At 35.7% G+C, this 21,918-nt stretch overlaps 1 protein-coding gene and 1 long non-coding RNA gene across 6 annotated transcripts in view; one reads left to right on the plus strand and one right to left on the minus strand.

Annotated features, from left to right (window-relative positions):
* Window positions 1-21,918, plus strand: part of LOC109549080 (uncharacterized) — a 122,411-nt gene that overhangs the window by 81,946 nt on the left and 18,547 nt on the right. The window lies entirely within an intron of this gene.
* FAM184A (family with sequence similarity 184 member A) overlaps window positions 1-21,918 on the minus strand; it is a 122,186-nt gene that overhangs the window by 7,075 nt on the left and 93,193 nt on the right. For 4 of the 5 annotated variants that reach the window (XR_004529238.2, XM_073789534.1, XM_033867664.2 and 1 more), the window contains exons 10-14: window positions 14,160-14,372; window positions 11,995-12,124; window positions 8,176-8,303; window positions 6,628-6,812; window positions 6,038-6,184 (exon numbers count right to left, since the gene is read on the minus strand). Coding sequence is in view for 4 of the 5 variants with exons in the window: in XM_073789534.1 (XP_073645635.1) it covers window positions 6,038-6,184; window positions 6,628-6,812; window positions 8,176-8,303; window positions 11,995-12,124; window positions 14,160-14,372 (803 nt within the window). In the remaining variant the exon portion in view is untranslated. The remainder of the gene's footprint in view (window positions 1-6,037; window positions 6,185-6,627; window positions 6,813-8,175; window positions 8,304-11,994; window positions 12,125-14,159; window positions 14,373-21,918) is intronic. The other variant, XM_033867665.2, reaches the window with a different exon arrangement.

A 21,918-nucleotide genomic window follows, 5' to 3' on the forward strand; every position in this document is an offset into this window, starting at 1 on the left:
GAGGTGAGGTATGCTCTGTAGAAGAAATAATATACTGAATAATACTAACCTAGCAATGCAGGCTTGATGCTGGAAATGTAGGCTTACTATTAGGAGAACTTACCACATATATGAATATTGTGTGATGACATAAAGTTTGTTAACATATATAAAAAGGACAGAAGATACAGAGGAAAGGGGTACAAAGGACACACACATATGACATCATTCTTTCCTGGTTTATGGGAAATGCAGTTTACAAATTCTGCATATCAGTTAATACACTGAATATATAAACTGGAAAAAAAAAAAACCCAGTTCATCAGATAAAAGAAGAATCATATTTCCTTCTAGGCCTGTTCTGCCCTGAATGAAATGAGAAGGTAATAGAACTAAATGCCACTGAAGACTCTAGAATAGAGGCCATTTTTTATGAGCAGAGGTGCCATGGACCCTGCAGAGTCTAAGAATATAGCACAGGGCAGAATGAAGAGGGTGCAAATGGAAACTGCTAGTGTAGTTTGAAAAAAAGCACTCTCGATTTTAGAAAATTCAAATAATTAGAACAATCTTAAAACTTGTTTTCCAAATACGAAGAATAAACTAAGCTCAACAAAATTATGGTTAATGAAGAGTCACAGAAAAATTTATTCAGTCAACAAATATTAAGTAACTTCTAGATGATCCATCCTCTAGGTATCAGTGATCCACTCCCACCCTCCAGTTCCAGAGGCATACCAGAATCTGTGCATTTGAGTACTTTTAGTAAATTCCACTAACTCAGCTCAAGCCAAAGACTTGGAGATAACATTTTTGGCTCCCTAGCCAGCCCCACGGCTAAAGTTCTAATCTGGGAAGTAGGGAGGTATGAGGGAGAGGAAGTGTGGGGTTAGGGAGTGACTCTCAGGATCAGTTGGGACTTCGTCAGTTCAGTGTGAGGCTAGTTTCATTATCTTCACTTTTGTTCTTCTGTGACAATTCACTGAGCTCACATAAACTAACCTTGCATTTTATCATGATGTGGCATTATATGGGCAAAGTTTTATATTTTATGGGCAACGGTTTTGAAAAGCTTGAGAAACGTGGAAAAAGGCATTTGCGTTTCATACCAGAGTAGCCACAAGATGTCACTGGAGTACTTTATCAGTAAAAACAAGGTACAAGATTTTTGAACTGTTTCCTGCAGCTGAACAAAAATACTTGGTAGTAAATGGTCACTAAAAAACTCAATTTAAAGCCTTATTTAAAACTATGATGTCTTAGAATAATTCTGAATGTTGCTTTTAAGTATGGAAAATTCAGAAAGCATCTTCTTGGGGTGTAAATAAATACATGTACTTCATTTGTAAAGTTAAAAAAAAAAAACAATAACTATTATGTCTTTTTGTTCCAGTACAATGAGAAGTTAAGGTAAAGTGAGTCTAAAATAGTCAGTTACTATCCCTGAACCACCTTTTTTGCATAATAAAGGTCTCTGAACTTAAATTCCAGTGTATGTTTTTGTTTAGTTTCAACATTCTTTACCTACAAAATTATTATCAGTTAATCTTCTCCACAAAATACCTTTACAGCACCAAAAAATTTTTTAAAAGATACCTGGATAGTAAAAGGAAAAAAATAATTGATTAAACTGAAGAAACATCCATATAAACACAAATGGGAAAGCATTAAAGGAGAGAACAAGTAATATGATGTAGATTTAACCTGCAAACATATTCCAAGAATTATTAGTCTTTCAAAATCCTGATGGGGGAAGCACACTTCGTCCTCTTCTGAAGCCCATTCAGGCCAACACCCGGCAGTCAACATTTTCCCTTTCAGTTGCCCCACTCAACTCTCTAAGCCAGCTGCTTCCCAAAGACTAGGTGTGAACGACTAGTGATACAGGAGACAGTTTAGTTTGTTCTCCTTTAATCTTTCTGACCACAAGGAGAAAGTCTGTTAGGTTCTGTGTATCTTGACTGGTCTTCATAGCATATATGCTTATTACGCTGTTTCACAGCACTCAGGCAGGCCTCAAGCATCAGTGCTAGCCAGGATCTAATAACACTGTTGTATTTTCACAGAAGTCACATTTATATAGTTATGGCTTAACTTCTATTTAGAATAATGGGTGAAATTTTTCAGTAGTAATAATGGTTTTACTGCAGAGTTAAAAATTTAACAGGAAAAGTTGATTAAGTTAAAACAAGTCGATTAAAAATACTAAGACAATAATATCATAGGTAGCCAGAAATGACCAAATTCCCAAAGGCTGTATAGGAAGGATTAAAGCCTGGGAAATAACTGCCTTGAGGGAACCACACAAGTACATACAGACTTTTACTCAAAATACAGATTCCCATTAGAAGTAACACAAAGAGAGGACAGACAGAAGTAGAACATATAAAATTACTAATTAGGGTCACTGCTTGATTCTCCCCAGGCACGCACGCCCTGATTTTTTTTTTTTTTTTTTTGGCTCTGAGAATATATAGGTCAGTGTCTACGGCTCATGGATAACACAAACCAAAAATATGAATGCATAAAAAGCTGTATAAAAAAGTTTCCCAGTTGATAGTCCTTCCACACTTTTAAAATAAATGACAAAAAAAAATCAGTAAGTTGAGATTTTAGAGCCAAACAACAGTATTATTAGTCACTAATGACTAATTTCTAAAATATGACTAAATTCTAAAATAGTCATATCTATTTTAGAATTTTAATTGTATAAAATGAAAGAACTCTAGTATACTATCTCCTACAGCCTTAAGGTAAAGGAAATATAGTAATTCAAGCAGCTTAACGTCAAACTTCTCTTTCCCATAAATTACAGGCACAGATTCAGACTTGTGACAATAGAACGACTTCATCCTTACCTCACAAGATTATGAAAATAAGCTGTATGGTATTAGGGTATTATTATAACTATTAGGGTATTATAGATTTAAAAAACTCAAACAACTTTTAAGGAATAAGTAATTCTGGTGTGGTGGAGAGCTTCTTTTTAATCAGGTATTACTGACCTACTTAAAGTCCAAGTACAGAAACTCAAATGTTTCCCCCAATAAGAAATTACCTTTTGGCTTCAGTACAGTGAGAAGTTAAGGTAAAATAACCCTAAACAATAATAATCTCTGAACCAAACTACCTTTTGTGCATAATAAAGATCTGCCACGACTCCAAGTTCTGTGTATATTTACATTTAGCTTAAAGTTCTTTAAAACAGCCCATCCTCATTTGCTTCTAAAACAAAAAACACGACATATTTCTTAGATACAATGTTTTTACTAAGATACGATACCACTCAAGAAAATAAAACAATTTCTGTAGCATATCTGAGAACCTAAGTAGACTTTAATACCCAGCACTAGAGGATTTCTAGTAATAATTCCGTAAGAGACACAGAACTCTTACCACCATTTCAACGATGTTTAGAGGGTACGGTCCCTCCTTTAAACTTTTGTCCCCATTTCATCTCCCTGGAGTCCAACAAGGTTTGGGGCAGGGACAGAAGAAATGTCCAGCTGCTCCAGAGGCCCCGCAGCTGCAGGCTTCAGGTGGCAGGCTGACCCGTGCCCCTCCAGTCCCTCCACCATACCCACTGCCAAGAATCCACAGGGCTTTGCCGATTTTGAAGTTTTAAAGTCAGCATGCAGTTGATTAGGAACTTCAGTAGGGTACCCTTAGTTCTCTGAAACAGGCTGAGAGTAGTTCAAAAGTTGTTCTCCCCAGTTCCTTAAACTGGAATGGACCCTCCCTGCTTTCCATCTGTTTAAATCCAAACCATTCAGCAGATCCCAGCAGGCTGCATCTGAGGATATGCGCCAGAAATATCCACCTGTCTAAAACTGTGCTTTTCAATATGGAGGCGACTAGCCCATATGTGGCTATTTACATTTAACTTAATTAAAATTAAATGAAGTTAAAGATTCAGTTCCTTGGTTGCGCCAGCCACTGTTCAAGTGCTCAACAGCCTCCGTGGCTAGCGGCTACTATACCGGACGGAGCAGACACAGCACATTTTTGTTATTACAGAAAAATCTACTAGACATTGCTATCCTAAATACAGTTGTATATGTGTTTGTTTTTAACTAAATGAGTAGATACCTAAGACTAGAGGTTAATTACATAATGACAGCAGGTGAAGAAAGAAATATGGTCGGTTAGCATAGACCTAGTTGAAGTAGAAAACAAATGGTAGATCTAGAAAAACAGATAAAATATTTGACTTATGAGTCACACTAATCCTTTGATTAAAAATGAATATTAAAATACTAAATTATTTTCTATCTACTGAAAGTTCATAATGCGCAAAACCATAAAAAACGGAATAAAGTAAAAACAAAGATATAACCCTTACTCTTTGTAACGTAACATTCCTAAGGAGACCGGACACACGGACAGAGGTTATTCTTTCTGTGAGCATGTTTTCTCAGAGTATGAAGAGGGGGATACCAGGATTTTAGCCTCTGCCTGATAAACAACACTGTGGTCACTGGGGTTCACTGTAACTCATCTCTGCAAAATGCCTGAGATTATGAGCTTTTCGACACGGCAGGTGTGCAAGCTCTTACTGCAGCCCACAAGGTTTAAAAATTACCCCCAATACCTGCAAACACCCAGAATCACTGTGACTGGGGAAATGACCTCATGAGTCTCTTTACCATTTCAAGGGTAACTTTATGAAGTGGTAAATATTATAGGGAATCCTCAAAGATTTTATTTGTGAAATATTCATTGAGTGCCTACTGATGTGAAAATTCTGTATGTGTCCATTAGAAAGAACACCTCACCTCAGAGGCCTCTGAAGTAAATGCCAGTGACTGGGGGGGGGGGGGGGGTCTGTTTTCTGTTTCAGCTGAAGTGAATGTGGGCATATGTGGTACAAATTTAACAAGACTTACTGGGAGGCTTAGCTGGTTAAATGGATGAAATGCAAGATGATTTTTAGATTGGAGGAAGGTTAATAGGTAGGAATGACATAGAAGGTTATTCTAGACTGTAGAGGATAACACAGGAGACTCTTAGAAGGAAACTGTGAGCGTCAGTGTGGCTGACACAAAGGTAGCAGACAGGGAATACGGGTGACTGTGGGATGAGGCAGGAGACGGCACGCTGGAGCTAAGACTTTAAGTTTGACTTTGACACTGAGGGTAATGGGAATAAGTCACTATTTTGACTTTATTGAAGTATATGGAGATATTTATATTTTTTTATGAAGGCTTTTTAATTGATTGGAAGAGGAGAGACTGAAAGTGAATAAACCATTGCAGCAGCTTAGAGTAAATTATTTCTGAGATAACTTAAACTGGACCACAGTTTAGGCCACAGAGATGGAGTGAAGCCAGGTGCATTAGCTATAGAAGTTTATAAATAAGTGTGTAGGAAAGAGAGGGGCTATTAAATATTTTTTAAAACATAAAGCAATAATTAGAACTTTGGGTTTTAATGATATTGGAGCTACTATATATGAGTACTAACTTTGTGATGTTTTACATTTATTGATTTTTAAAATCATAAAACAATCAAATGCTTGTTGTAGGAATTCAAACAATGTGTAAGTAGAGTATATAAAATAAAAAGGAAGTTTTTGCTCTTCTCCATCTCCAATACCTCCTAATCCAGTCCACAGATGGAATCACTACCATTAAAATTTGTATTTGTTTCTTCAACATCTTTTGATACTTTTGTAAAATATGTATTATTAGTGTATATATAGGATCATAATAACCCCATTGGTCACAATATGCTCTTTTTTACTTAACACTATATAATGGGTATCTTTTGAGTTTTCACCACGGCATGATAGGTTCATGATCCTGAGGGACAGTCTTTGGACACATATTGTCCTAGTAGAACCATAGCAGTAGCAGTTGATAAAACATAATTGTTCAACTGCCTTCTTGTAATTAAAGAATACATCATATTGCAGTTACCATCTGTAAATATAGCACTTAAGTTTTCTTTTAAAAATATCATTTAATTAGATTCAAAAGTCTAGCTAATCTGAGGTTAGACACAGTGCTCCTCAGTTTATTGTCCACACATGAATTTTCTTTAATATAATGCGACTTACGACACTTGTAAAGCTGCATTTATTTCCTTGAGTAGCTCGTTAGTCTTATTAAAATCTGCCCGCATGATATTTTTCTCTCTGAGGTGGTCTGCTGTCATGACATCCAGCTCTTTTTCAAGTCTCTTGTTTAAATCTTGTTCATGCAACCTGTTTAATTTATTTTTAGTTAAGAAAACGTTATTCTGAAATCGAGCTTTCAAAACTTTCTATATTCTAACAGATTTGAAATGGTTTTAGGTATAATATACAGAAAATTAGTGGAAACAGCCTAAAGTAAAGTACTTACTTTGCTCTAATCTTCTAGCTTGTTAAAGTTGTCTCCTTTAATGCTTTTTAAAATAACATTTTTAAAAGATTTTAGTTAATTACATACAATTTCCAAAGTTAGTGAATGTATATACATCTTTCAAAATATAAACATTTCTTCTACATCCAAATTATAACATAGGCAACAAATAAAGTAAAAAGTGGTCCTCAATATCTTACTAGAAGGCTATCTAGTCATAAAAATAGGCATGTATTGCTAAATACCATTGCAACAGTCTTTCAGGTAACACTGCAAATTCCTTCTGTGGTGACTGAAGGCATACCTCATCTGTTGGTTGGATTCACTTCTTATTCTGAGAATTTCTTTTCCCTTAAGTTCCAATTCTTTGGTTAGGGCATTGATATTTTCATGAAGGTGCTGTACTTCCTTATTCAAGTCTGAGATGTGATGCTCTCTGTGCCTTACTTCATCTTGTAGATCTGTTATTCTACTCATGTGCTCCTTACTCTGAAAAATACAAATAGTTTTTAAAAGTTTTCTGCATATTTACTTTCTGTGTTTAAGGGAAAGAAAATGACATACTGGAATGTCAAACGTAAATCTGACATTGCTTCAAAAGCAAACTGCTGAAATAAGGAAACCTCGAGGCCTCCTCTATTTTCATAATCAATATACAAGAAGTGTTTATATGGATGCCACAGGGCCACAGGGGACCCAAAAGACCATATAAGCACATCTCCCTCATTTTACTGTTGAAGAAACCAATACCCAAGAGATGATTTGTCCAAGGATGATCTATAATCAATGGCAGAGCCCATATTAGAATACAGGGCTCTTAAGTATTCAATAAGTTACATGGTCTTGCAGTAAAATGCTGCTGCCATCATCCTTTAATTTAAAAGGACCTGCATCTATGGAGGCCATCCCAGTATATACACATCCCATTGCTTAGAAGACTTTGTCTGCTTCATGCCGATCTAGTAGGTATCCTGTCTGACAGATAAGCTCCCTTCCACTTTCCTACAAGTCACTGTTTTCTGCAAATTCTGCAGGCCTAGACATTGTCAATTTCAGCAGCAGCCTAGTTGGAGAGAATATAAGTTCCCTCCATGGTTATAAGGTGGCTCATTTAAAACTTTCTAGTAATGAAGAAAAATTTGAGCTGATCATTTAACATATTTGAAGACTAACAAAGTGGAAGTCGTAAGTAATAAACTAATAAACAGGGAATAGCCTTCATTGTACTATGACTAGAAATCCATTCATCCAGACATACATTCAGGATCACAAACCATCTAATTAAAGAAAGTACACTTGGCTAATGAGCAAAATTTAAAAAGTGTGAATAGTAGCTGTGCTAGTGAGATGGACATATAAATTATCTTCTTTTCCTAAGGACCTGCTACTTCGACAGCTGTGCTATCTGATATGGCTGTTTAAATTAACTGAAATTAATTAAATAGTAAAATTTAATTAAAAATTCAGGTCCTTGGTCACACTAGACATATTTGGCTTGTGACTATCATAGTGGATAGCACAGATACAGAAGAGGTCCCTCATCATGGAAAGTTCTACTGGACAGACACTGCTGTTTTATAGTATTCTGTTTTCACTCTGTATTATTTACATTTCATTGTTCATTCAAGATGCAAATAAAATTCAAAATATTCAATTAAAAGGTCATAAAATAAACTGACCATTATACTAAAGCTGAATTACCTAACTCCCTTTAAAAATAAAACTCTTTAATATAGATAGTAAATAATTACTAGTGAAAATACTAGTTATTACAAAATAATTTTCAGAAAATTGTGAACATTCAAGTCTATTCGCATTTATTTAAGACATCACAGAACAGAATGTTCTTCACCTGTCTTCTGCTGAGATCTATGCTTCTCTCTAATTCCATTTTAGCAGCGGCCAATTCTTGATGATGATGATGCCGTAACAACTCAATTTCAGCTGCATGTTGATGGTTTAGTTCTGAGCGTAAAGAAGCTGGAATCCAAGGAAAAAAAGATTTAGTGTATTTTTAAAATATTAGTATTTTAGATAAACATCATAAAAGAGTATTACTTTTTAAAATTAGGACACATATTCCCATTAAAATATCATAGGATTGTCTATGTCTCTTAAAATACTACATACTATCATAAAATATAAATTTAGAGGTCATCTGGCTTTGAAGAGGGTAAGAAAATTTTCAGCTGCTCAAATGGATCAAGGTTTTCTATATATGTTTTCAGTTTGCAAGTAAGGTGCTAATGGAGAGGAAATTTTTAACTCTTCTCACTCACTAGTAGAATAACACATTTTAGGGTTGAATGGTACTATAACGTATATTTAGGAGGCAACTTCCCACACACGTAAGACTTCTTCCATGATATCCCTCAAAGATGTTAAGCACTGTCTGGTGATTGTTCTTAGTGATTTCGAAGTCATTATTTTTATCTGAATTTGAGATTATTTCATACAATCCACACTTACTGAATGCCAGGTACTATACTATGGGAGAATAAAATACGACCCTGTTCTTATAATTGCACAGGCTAGAGGGAAGGGCATCAAGGAATTAGGTGGGATATCAGAGATGAACATTATAATGAAATACAGTGTTTCAGTTATAATGAAAGCAGGGTGGTGTAAGAACCCAGATTTCCTAGGAGAGGGAAACTGGGAATGCTATCAACAAAGGAATTGTCACAGTAACACAGTCTAAAAGACTGAGCTGGGGTTCTCCAAGTGGAGAAAGATAAAGGCATTCAGGAAGAAGGAGTAACATATGCAAAAGCAGAAAGAACCCGCTCTGTCAGACAAGCTATAAGAAGTTTGGTATGGCAGGCACCCACAGAGCAAGTGGTCATACTGGAAAGAAAATGGAGCCCAGCCTGAGAAAGCTTTAGTACAAAATGATTTTCACTCCATGTTTACATTCATGGTCCTCAAACTAAGATGTGTGTGGCAGTGTGCCTGAGGGACTTTTAGAGTACACATGATCATCTTCCAAAACATGAATTTTACATGAAGATTTTTGGAAAAGCCACTGTTTTTAATGTTAACACTGAATATATGAGTAAAATACAAGTTACAAATTTCAAAGCTGAAACATGAGACTTCAAAGAAATGCTGTGCTTGTAGCAAGTCAACTTAGGCTCCTCCCGAGACCCTCATGTACAGCATAAATTCAGTTTCCCCTGCTGTTAAGGGCTGCTTCAGTGGAAAAATTGACAGGACCTGGTGAAGGATATGAGGAATCACTGAAGGATTTAAAGTGGGGAAGTCACATGGTGAGATTTGAGTCTTGCAAAAATTAACCCAACTGGGGCTTCCCTGGTGGCACAGTGGTTGAGAGTCCGCCTGCCGATGCTGGGCGCGTGGGCCATGGCCGCTGAGCCTGCACATCCAGAGCCTGTGCTCCACGACAGGAGAGGCTGCAGCAGTGAGAGGCCCGCGTACCGCAAAAAAAAAAATTAAAAAATTAACCCAACTGGAGTTTGGAGAATGGACCGTGGGAAGAAAGATCAGCAAGAAGGTTGCGGTAATAATCCAGGTGAGAAATGATACGACCCTGAATTAAGGGTGGCGAAAGGATGAAAGAAGAGGAAATAGATACAGAGAATATTTAAGAGGAGGGACTAACACGACATGCAAGCAAAAGAAAAAAGGTTGAATGCATCTCCCAGATTCGTGGTTTTGGCAACTCAGTAAACAGTGATATCATAAATTCAAGTGGGAGGTATGGGAATGGAAATATATTTTAGACCTGAGGGAGATGGTGAGCTAATATTTTAAAACAGAGTGTGAGTTAGAATATCTAACAGTGTAATAAGCAGTAAAAAATATAAATCTAATTCACAAGGAAAGCAGATTGGTCTAGAAATACATATTTGGAGTCACAAGCACAACAGATGGCCATTGAAGCCATAGATGTGTGTGTAGAAATAGAAACAATACAATTGGAAAAGAAGATACACAAATGGCAAAGGAGCACATGGAAGAATGTTCAACACCATTAGCCATTAGGGAAATGCAAAGTAAAATTCACAATGAGATATCACTACACTCCTACCAGAATGGCTAAAATAACAAAATAATGACAACATCAAATGCTGGTGAGGATGTGAAGAAACTGGATCATTCATACATTGCTGGTGGGGCTGTAAAATGGAATAATCACTCTGGAAAACAGTGGCAGTTTCTTAAAAAACTAAACACACCATTATCACATGACCCAGCAACTCAACTCCTGGGCATTTATCCCAAAGAAATAAAAACTTAAATTTGCACACAACTGAAAACACACAGATGTCCTTCAGTAGGTAAAGGACAACAAATATGGTAGGCCAATACCATGGAGTACTACTTAGCAATAAAAAGGGACAAACTATTGATACATGCAACAACCTGCATGAATCTCCAGAGAATTATGCTGAGTGAAAAAAGCCAATCTCAAAAGGCTACGTATCGTACAGTTCCATTCACAACATTCTTAAAATGACAACATTATAGAAATGGAGAAGAGATTAATGGTGGGGGCAGGGAGTGAAGTACATGTGGCTATAAACGGGCAGCAGGGATACCATGGTGATGGGAATGTTCTGTGTCTTGACAGTATCAATGTCAACACCCTGGCTGTGACATGCACTTTAGTTTTGAAAATGTTACCATGGAAGGAAACTGGGTAAGAGGTTCAGACGATCTCTCTGTGCTATTTCTTATAATCTCATGTGCATCTACAATTATCTCAAAATAGAAAGTTTAAGAAACCACAAAAAGTCTTTTGTCTACAAAGACAAATGTATTTAAATCATGTTTCAGTGGATACAAGTTCCAACACTTCGCCCATTTTTACCTCTCCTCGGGAAGAGGAGAGAGCTATAACGACTTGGCCTAGAACTCCGAGCAATAGTAGAGAAGATGAATTGGGTCAACTGGTTTTCCCTTTGAGGCCCCAAATATTCAGAACACTTTGGTCTTCTTTTCTCAATTCTTACTTGGAAAAGAGTGTGCCACTGAGGTGTGACAAAAGACGTCAAAAACACTAGGAGAATTTGGAAAAAAACACAAACAGAAGGAAAATGAGATGACAGGAATAAAAAGTCATTGAATGACACTAAAAAACAAACAAAAAATCCTTTAAATACATACTCAGTTTTTCTTCCAAACTCAATTGATCTCCTATAAAAACTATAGTAATTTTAATACCTCAAAGATAAAAGTCCATTTAATAAAAATTCTGGAAAATATCCAAACAAAGAGTCAGACCTAGACATGACTTTTCTCATTAAAACAAAATCCTTAAGTGGAAAAAAACCCAATATGATGATCTAGTCTAAAGACATGTGGCTCCATCCTTATCTATTCCTTTCAGTCACTGGATAGTGGGAAGCCTGAATGTTCTGACTCCGTTTAGTCCCTTATTGACAAATGGAAGCACCACTGGGTGTTGCTCACACAGCCAGAGTATGGAGAACGTTGAGAGGACCTCAATTTACTGTTTGTGTTCTATCCATTCTACTCTGCCATACTTGCTCCTTCACCCAGTAACTTCAAATAAAATATGAACAACACTTAGATGTTCATTTTGATGTTTCAAAAATTAAGAATAAAACTTTGTGATTTCTTGTTGAATTTTAAGTTAGAAGGATGTAAAAATAAATATGACAGGATTATAATCTTTTCAAAATACCAAGCATAGCCTTTCCTTCATCTTCTAATTCAAATCGAAGCGTCTGAAGTTCCTGTTCCATTTCTGTCCGGAAGCCCTCCATTGACTCTCTGTGTGCATCTTTTAATGACTGAAGCTCTGCAGAATGTTTCTGTTGTAAATGATTTTCAAGAGCATAGAATGAGAGAAACATATTCAAATTATTATGCTAGAATATAGGGAAGGAAATGGAAACAAAATAGAAAAATTACTAAAACTCAGTTATTATTCGAGGAAAACAAGTCTTTTTAATTCATTTTCATGAATATTAGATATAAATGATCATCATTAGAAAATAAATTAGTAGGTTCACTTCAGTAGAATAATCATCATGAAATCAGGTTGAGTCAATATACAGTGTTCGAATTGGGATACAGACCCTTTACCGAAGGCAGTTTTCAAATAAAGCTGTTTTCTGAAGCTGCTAAGGGACATAAACCACCTAAAATGAATGAATACTTCCTCTGTGTGCAGACTTAGACTTAGGAAAGAGGTCGGGGAGGGCAGATCAGAAAAGATCTTCTGATCAGGAAAAGAGAGATGAGGGCTTTTCCTACTCCAACCTTAACAAAATTTTTGTAGCTATTTTCTGTAGTCATTCTTTGCTCCTGCATTTGTGAACAGAAGCAAAAGCTAGAGGAGGCAGCTGGAAAAGTGAACTAAAGCCCTTCATATGATTAATTTTAAAAGCCTAGCCAGAGAGAACACACTACACGTGGCCAAGACGAAGAGAAGATATATGGCCACAAGAGAAAAAAAACAGAGCTCAGGGTACTTCAAGTTTAGAGTGAACTGTAGCACTCAGCCAGGAAGGGTTTTCCTTACTATAATCTATAACATGAAAGGTTTCTGAGAAAGATACCACATTCTAACTAGGGCTGTGTTTCTTCAACCACTACTCTAAAATGCTGCTTTTAAAAATTATTTGACTACTTATGTCCTTTCTGAAACGTACAGCATAAGTTCCTTTGGATACAGGTAAAAATGAAGGACTTCTCGTAGAGACAACATGACTCAGGTAAGCTTGGCTACCTAACGACAGATAATAAAACTGCCAGTTCCGATTTCTTTTGAAAAATGATTACAGTTTTGAAAAGACTGAATGTGTAAAATTAAAGCACTGATGTGAAAGCTTACAAGTTATCACAGTTCACAAATGGAATCCAATGAATAGATTATTTAGTTAATGCGAACAGGTCGAATTTTTAACCAAAGGAACTTCCTTGATTTTCTGGATAAGATCAATAGACTGCAACTTATTGTACAGGCAAATGAGTTGTTTTTAAAAGAATATTGACTTTTTTGTTTTTAACAATCTTTAAATAACATACCATTTCTTAAAATAGTATCTATACCCAAATAATAACTGTAATAATTATACATGGTGAAAATTAGTAACACTTTTTCTATCAAATCTTTATCTTTATCCATAAGGTCCCCAGAAGAAATTGAAAAATACAGTGTTAAGAAGTGAACTAAACCAAAATTAATCACACTAAGGCTATGTCAAACTAACATTTTAACACAGAACTAAATAATGGATATGGGGCAATTCTGGCATATAATTAAACAAATAATGTATCTTTTTAAGTATTTTTTTAGTGATTTATTTGTATCACTACTTTTCATATAGCTGTTAGGGCTGTATATAGGGAACTATACTATTTTAAAATGTCTCCCATTTCGATTCATTGTGACTTCTGTGCATAAGAAAAAGTATGAGGGACAAAAAAGTGAGATTAAAAAATATAAATTCCTTGGGTACATGTGTCTTTTGTAGATCCAGACTGAAAGAGAAAAATTAAAAATTTGATGAAAGACTATTGTAAGTTCAAGATAGTATTAAGTGATTACAGTGGTTACAACTAAATTTATTTCATCACTGCTAACATATGACAAGCCAGACGGTATATTAGTTTCATCATGAACTTGGCAATATCATGGGAAACAGAAATAAAATTTGTCTGCTATAGTGTATAATTCGTGTCTGTGTTTAATTACTGTGACCCCCTACAAGAAGTCATAGCCTAGAAAACACAAATAAAGCAATATATAATTTTTTGGAGCAAAAAATGAACTCTAAAATTAGAAGGCTAACAATTATTAGGCTGTTGATTACATTTGAACTTATGTCACTTTAAACTTACTCTTTGTTCCTTTTCCTTTTCTTCTTCCATAGTTTGAAATGCAAGGACATGTGCTTCTTGTAAAGATTTATGTCTTTGTTGATGCTGTTCCTCTAATTCTTCAAGCTCTTGTGTAAGTCGTTGTCGTTCTTGTGTAAACTGGACTTGCAGTTGCTGCAGAGAGGTCTGAGACTGGGAAAGCTGCATCTCCAGATTGTGTTTCAGCAAGGAAATCTGTGCCACAGAATGGTACACAAAGCAGAATAAACTGATTTGTCCCTTCTTTTGAAAACAGACAAATCACCCTTAATATGTCCACATTGCTTCTATGTGTTTTAAAATACTTAAATTTAAGTCCATTTTAAAGACTAAAAGCACAAAATACATGCATCTGTATGTGTGTGTGTGTGTTCATTTACACATTTGTTGAAACCAAATTTTTATTTGATTTATTTCTCTTCTAATATACAGGAAACTATAAACTTGAAACTAGATAACTCAATCATATTCTAGATGTCTGAGGCTAAGGGGAACTTAAGGGAACCAGATAAAAAGGTGTCAAATGTGTTCCATTAAATAACTTAAGATACTGTGTTTATACACAAGTAAAACCGTTTCTGTGGCCAAGAAAGCTAATGGAAAGAGAGAACTTTAAAGTGAGTTTTTGTAAATGAGAAAAGACTTTCTTTCGATTGATGGAAGGCAGATATAGTCTGCCTCACATGTCTCACCAAGGAAGGTACCTGGGAAAGAAAGAGAAAGGGTGGAGAATCACCAGAGATGCAAAATAAGAAAGAAAAGAAAGAAGGAACCGGAAGACAGGAGAGGTCAGAGGTCAGCGGCTGGAAACAGTCACAGACTGTAGTGAGCTTAGGGTGGATAACAGCTGTCTGGAAGGGTTTTGAGCAAAGTTATACATCAGGATTAGTTGTAAAGGTTAGCACGTGCCTTTGTGTAAAGGGTCAAGCACCGGTGAGAAATGATACAACTGACATATGTTCAATCTGTTTTTTGTTTTTTTTTTTTGCGGTATGTGGGCCTCTCACTGTTGTGGCCTCTCCCATTGCGGAGCACAGGCTCTGGACGCACAGGCTCAGCGGCCATGGCTCACGGGCCCAGCCGCTCCACGGCATGTGGGATCTTCCCGGACCGGGGCACGAACCTGTGTCCCCTGCATCGGCAGGCGGACTCTCAACCACTGCGCCACCAGGGAAGCCCTGTTCAGTCTGTTTTAACGTATTTCCAAAGAAGTAAGTTTACCTATTGAAAGTTATATGAATTCTACTTATTAATTTCTACATAAGCCTAAGATTTCAGAGGTTATTTCATATGTTTGGAGTCACGGTGAACTGCAACACTCTGACCCCAGGCAATGCAACTCCCTACACCTCTAAATGGCAGTGGCCACTCCTGATTTACAGCTCAAATAAACCCTGCAAGTGTGAAAACTGCAGTAGAAAGCAACAGCTAAGCCTTATTTGTGGAGAAGGAGGACCAAAACAAATTATACTATGTGATTTCTTACCATTTTATGCAAAGAAAATCAGGCTGAAATGAATATTAAACACAATCCACAAAGAAAAAACAAATCATAAAAGGGTAAAAGACAATAAAAATGTTTGTGAACCCTGATGTGTAAAGTGACAGAGCCATTTTCTTCCCAGCTAGGTGGTTCTTGAAATAGAGAAGGCACCTAGCCACTCTCTTCCCAAGCTCAACCCTAGTCCCAGACCCAGCACAGGGACCCACATGACTACCTTGTCTCTGGTGACAACTTGTTAGAACACATATGAGAACATTAGGAAAAGACTACTGTTACATGTAGAATAATGACTCATATTGTCAAAGCTATTATCTGGCCACTGGCCACGTGAGGACTAATCTACCCAGTGAATGAACTGCTCACCACGCCATCTGGCCTGGTACGCATCTGTCTCCACTCAAAGAAAACGGGCATGATTTTCTGATGTGTACACAGGTACTATATGGGCTAGCAGTGGCCTTGGATTCTGTCCTCCAATGAAGTGTGCACTCAGGTTAGTAAGAAGCCACACAGCAGTGTAACTTATTTTCTGAAATACCTACTTCAAAAGTTCACTGTGTCAAAGAGCTCCCACATGTTAATTTGACTATAATTTGACTCACACTTGAACCATTTAAGGATGAAATTTATCAAGAATTATAACATATTATGAAGTACCACAGTAATATAACAGTTATACATTTAAAATCTAAGCACACTTTCCAACCTCTCAAGCTTAAATAAAATACACTTAAATATTTTATATCATAATATACTTTACCTTGAAAGAACTCCAAAGTAATATTTTTCATTTTAGGATATATGATTAATCTTTATTATCTATACTCAAGAAAACATAAAGTATATGCAAAAAGACATTATCATGCAATTTAGTGTTCAAGTATACTTAGTTTATATATTTTTATATTCTTAATTTTGAAAGCACACCAAAATAATATTAAGGCTATTTTAAAATCTTTGGATTCATGCTCAAGACAGTAACATGAATTATAAGCAGGAAGCCTTTATCATGCAATGCAGCATCAAAACTTACTTATTTTGTTCTTTTTACAAATCAATAAATTAGTAGATTGCATCCTATTGTCAGCCTTTATTCAGCATGAAAATTACATGGCACTTTAAAGACAGAAATGAGCAAAGCAACGTAAAATGAACTAATGTTTTATAGCTATAACTTAAAACAGCAGAGTTTAGTCTACTTTACAGAAATACAAATAATATGAAATTTCATTAATTCAAAATAAAAGAGAACGATAGATTTTGCATTAAATACTTTTGGTAACCTTGATCAATACTTTTATTACAGTATTATAGAAAGGCACGTGTTGAATAAATGAGAAGAAGTAGTTACTTCAAATTATATTTTCAAATTATGAAGCATATGGTACTAGTTTCTACACATTTGTTATAATTTTAAATCTTAAGGCTTTTTATTTTGCTGATCTTAAATAAACCAAAGAGAATATTTATTCAGTAAAAATTTTAATCCTAATTAAAAAATTCTAACCACAGCAGTTTAGATATGAATTATATAATATATTCTACTGATCAAGGAGGTACCAGATACTTTCAAACAATTTTAAAAGCCAAACTTTGCTGATAGTGATTGCTACCTTCTGATCTCTACCATTTAAAATACTATCTTTTTGAAAATAAAATGTTGTAAAAATTTCAAAAAGACAAAACTAAAAACATATGGATACATTTTTCTGAAGAAGGGAAAGCTTTACCTACTTCCTACAAGGCAGTTTCACAAAGATTCTGTACCTCTACAACGGTGCCTGCAGAAATCCCTCAAAATAGAAACTGAAACATCAAATCTGAGGTACTGGATATGATAGGATGTCAACATGAGATATGTCATTAATTATGTACATCCTACGTTTCTGATGCACTGTTGGGGTTTTTTTCCCCCCTTTAAAAAAAATCACTCTTATTACAGAAACGAAAGAATACAGAAAGTATACAAATAGTTTATCCTCGAAACAAAGCATTTCTTGAGATAGTAAATGTAATCTGTGGTTCTCAAACCTGGTTGTATATCAGAATTATCTCTGTAGATGTTAATAAATGTACTTGCCCAGGCCCTGATCCCTGGATATTCTGATTAAATAGGTCTGGAATTGAGCCCAGGCTACCTAATATATTTTTATTCCTAACTAACAAAGTAATAAGTGTTCATTGTGAAAAATTTTTTTAAATAAAGTAGTTTATAAAATGAAAGTCTCCTTCCTTCCCTTTTCCTTGCCAAATTCCAATCCCTAAGGGTAACCAGTTTTACCACTTTGTTATCTCCCCAGACTCTTACGACTTATTTCTCTTTTGATATAATTTCCTGTTGTTTTTTTTTTTTTTTTTTTTTTTTACTACATTGTGTGTAAACGGGTGGATGCTTTCCACCATGTAGAGAGTACAGCTGCCATGACATGACAAAATATTGGCTATGTCTTACACACAAAAGTTACTTGGGGTCCCCAGGGCACACCTCAAGAGACCAGTGCTTAATGTCCAAGGTAGCTGGAACAGAGACCCATGGGGCTGCTGATTGGGACAGACATTCCCTATGTCTTACACAGAGAAAGAAACACTACTTCATTTGTAAAACCATGAGGGAGGGTGTCCAGACCTGCAGGTGTTGCTATGTGATGGAGTGGCTTTTCAAACACTCAAGTCTATGTAGCTCCCTTCAAGATGAGTATACTCATGGATTTACTCAATGACGGTCAATGATTTCTCCATTAGGGAGGCCAACAAGTTTGGTTTTAGAGGTTTGTTTTTCCTTGCACGGTGACATTTCTAGGGTACATAACCCATGACATGTAGGCATGCCCCATTCTTTTCAATGACTACATATAATGCGAATGGCAGGCACTGTTTCTTGCCTCCCCAAGTGCCCATCTCCCCCTTTTCCTTTCTTCCCAGTTAGCTGAACTCTTGAGTTTGTTCACGGACTAAATGGAAATCCCTATCTTCAAGATGGTACGCCCCTCTCCCAGCACCAAGGAGTGAATTGTGACTGGGGTAAGAAAGTCACGGTAATCTAACTCTAAGGTCATATCACTCTGTTTTAGTTAATAAGCTCAAAGAAAGTATGTGGGGAACTTGGGGGGGGGGAGGGAAAAGACTTTATTTCCTGATAAAAGTAAAAAATGCTTAAGGAGAGTCTCTTGCATTAGCACAGTTGTTCAAGAACATGACAGCTGGAGCTGTAGCAGCCATGTTGCAACTATGACATGACAAACTTGAGGTCCAAAAGTTAACACATTGAGCATGGCAAAGCAGAAGTACAGAAAGTACCTGAGCACTCAATTATCTTGACAGCTTGAGCCACTGTCACCTGGGTATTCTGCTGCCTATAGCCAAATGTATCCTAATAGACATCATTCCAAAGTATAAATACACTATAATTACTTTAATTTTTACTGATGGCAATTCAGATCATCTCATCTGGTTTTGCTATTATAAACACTGCACCAACCTCCCCCCCCCCAAAAAAACACAAATGGTCTAAATGCACACACATATGAGTCTATCAGAAAGCTGTACATAACTCTCTTTTAGTTTCATAGATGACTTTAATGCACAGTCACAGTCAAGAACCACTGCCCCAGAATTCATAAAATGAAAGACTCTGGCTGGTTCTTTAATGATGATCTTAAAGCAATGTCTAGAGAAGTCTTTGAAGCCCTGGCCTTTTACTTGTCCTCTGCTCTCCGTTCATTTTATGAGATCAAGGAGGAAAACAAAGTATTTTCCTCAAGTAGTATTACCTATGGTTTTTTCTTCCTGTAGTTTTGATCAATTTATCAAGATATTGGTGAACTGTTTATCTTGTGCTTCTGTGTGTTTTTGAAAAAGGCTGTTCCATAAATCATGATTTTTCAAAAATGATTTGCTTTTTAGGGTAGAGGTTTTGTGTGAGAGGGTTCATTCATTTTTGTGAAAACAAGAAAATTTGTAAGAAAAAGCAATTTGAAAAATAGGATGTGTAAATATAATTTCGCTTTTCAGTAAGTTATAGGTATGGAGTTGTGTTGAGCCAGAACACTTATTAATTTTGACAAGAAAGGCCAACACAAATTACTAGAAAGTCTAAACCACGTGATATTAATATTCAGTGCAATACTTTCAAATATATGAAGCAACATTAAAAACTGCTACCATAGGCTTAGTAGAGGACAGTAAGGCTAATTTACTACGTCAACAACTTACATAAATGCTCATGTAAAATGTTTGAAGGTGTCTGAATATTTTAATTCTTTCTATGCTTTTTCCTTTTTTAACCTCTGATTTGCTATTTTTGGAGAGTCTAGCTAAGAAAAGTAAACTTAAGCTTCTGGAATTATGACCATCCTGAAAAATTCTGAATTGTTCATAATTTTTTTGGTATTTTCTAAGACCTATAAACTGAGTTGATTAAGAACCACAGTAATGCCTAATTAATGTCCTCAAGATATTTCTGGAATATGTTTCTAATTATCCTCTCATTCTTAGTTGAAAAAAATTATAAAGCTTTTATAAAGAACAGAGGAATCAACAATCACTTGTTTTTTTAGAACAAGACAGCATATAGTGGGAAACTTCTTCCATGGAAGGCTGGCTGAGGACCGTGTGTGGAGCGGGTGGGTAGATCTCACCCTGCTGAATGACACTGACAAGGTCACATCTTGTTCGGTTGATGATTGAGTGATGAGTTCATCCTCAATGACTACGATGTTACAAAAGAGAACTAATGAATGGGGATGTCAGTGTGTTACAAACCCCTTTTACTTATTTTGTAGGAGATGAGTCAACGCATTCTCATTTCAATTACTAATAGATTCAACTTCAGTGAGGTGGTTTTTATTTTAATGAACACCTTTTCATTTATAACTATTTAGGAAGAAGTGACTATGTCGTTGCAAGTATTCTGAAGTACAATTCAACTAATTTTTGACAATACTCATATCTTATTTGGGCTTGTATTTCTATCCCAATTAGCACATATGTCAAAAAGTCTGGATTAATATAGCAATCATGCCCAAATTCTTACTATGTTCTATGTGACTGTTTAAAAAAATTTCTAAATGTAGCCTTATTTCACCAACATTGAGATAAATATCTTTATTGCTTACTTTAAAATATATTAAAGAAGCTGGCTTTAAATGTATTCATGTATTTCTAATTTTTACATAGACAGTAAAGTTGAATCTAAAGAGTAGATAAAATTTTTCTTGCATAGTAGAAAGAAATTAGAAAGGTATGAAAACATAAGTTTTGAAGTTATCAAAATTTCACAGGCTATCTCTAGACTCAAGACCTGGTTCCTCTAGGTCAGGAATTGGCACATTACAGTCTGTTTCTGTAGATTAACGGATTCATTCACATATTGCCTGTGGCTGCTTTCACACAGTAGCAGAATCCCGTAGCTGCCACAGAAGCTGCATGACCCACAGAGCCAGAAATATTTACCGTCTGGCCCTTGGCAGAAGAGGCTGGCTGACCTCTGCCCTAGGATAGCAAGAAAAATATTCAAAGATGCTTACTTAGCTCTCTGTTAACTTATTTTAAAAAAACAAGTTGGGTACGGGTTTGATGTGAAAATAAATCTCATTTTCTCTCTTCACGTGTAAAGAAAAAAAATTTTAATGTGTTTAAATGGAATATAACTTTGAAGCTTAATTTCTGCACATTTTAGTGTACATAAGTAGAAGAATAGCTTTGCCAATTCTTAGGAAAGGGATTTACTCCATTTGCTTTAAATCTTTTAGTAATTTTAAAATGTAAAATATGTTCTAAATCTATGAACCTGCACAACTATCTAACACTCTATCTAAGAAGTCAATTGATGCTACTTTTTCAAAAAATAAACTAGTTTAACAAAAGAAGAAATACATTTATTTCCATTTTTATGAGAGGCAACAACTTAATAGTTTTTCAAAAATATTACTATATCTTTCAAAGTAAACATTAAAATAATGAAGTTCATGTGTGAGAGGTAAAATCTTGCTTGGCTTTAAAATAAAATACATGCTTATCAATACAATGTGGTAGATGTATGCACATACACAAATGCATGCCTGAAAGTTAGAAGCTTTTGTTACCCATATACAAAACATATCTTACCGAATGCCAAAAAGTGTATTTTTTAAAATCATAAGTTAAAGCCTTAAAGCGGTGATGATGTTTATGCAAAACCAAAAGTGCAACATGCCCTTATGTACAAATTGTAAGTGCCGCTCACTTACATTGTTGATA

Source organism: Tursiops truncatus, chromosome 12 (assembly GCF_011762595.2).
Source record: "Tursiops truncatus isolate mTurTru1 chromosome 12, mTurTru1.mat.Y, whole genome shotgun sequence".
NCBI classification, from domain to species: Eukaryota; Metazoa; Chordata; class Mammalia; order Artiodactyla; family Delphinidae; genus Tursiops; species Tursiops truncatus.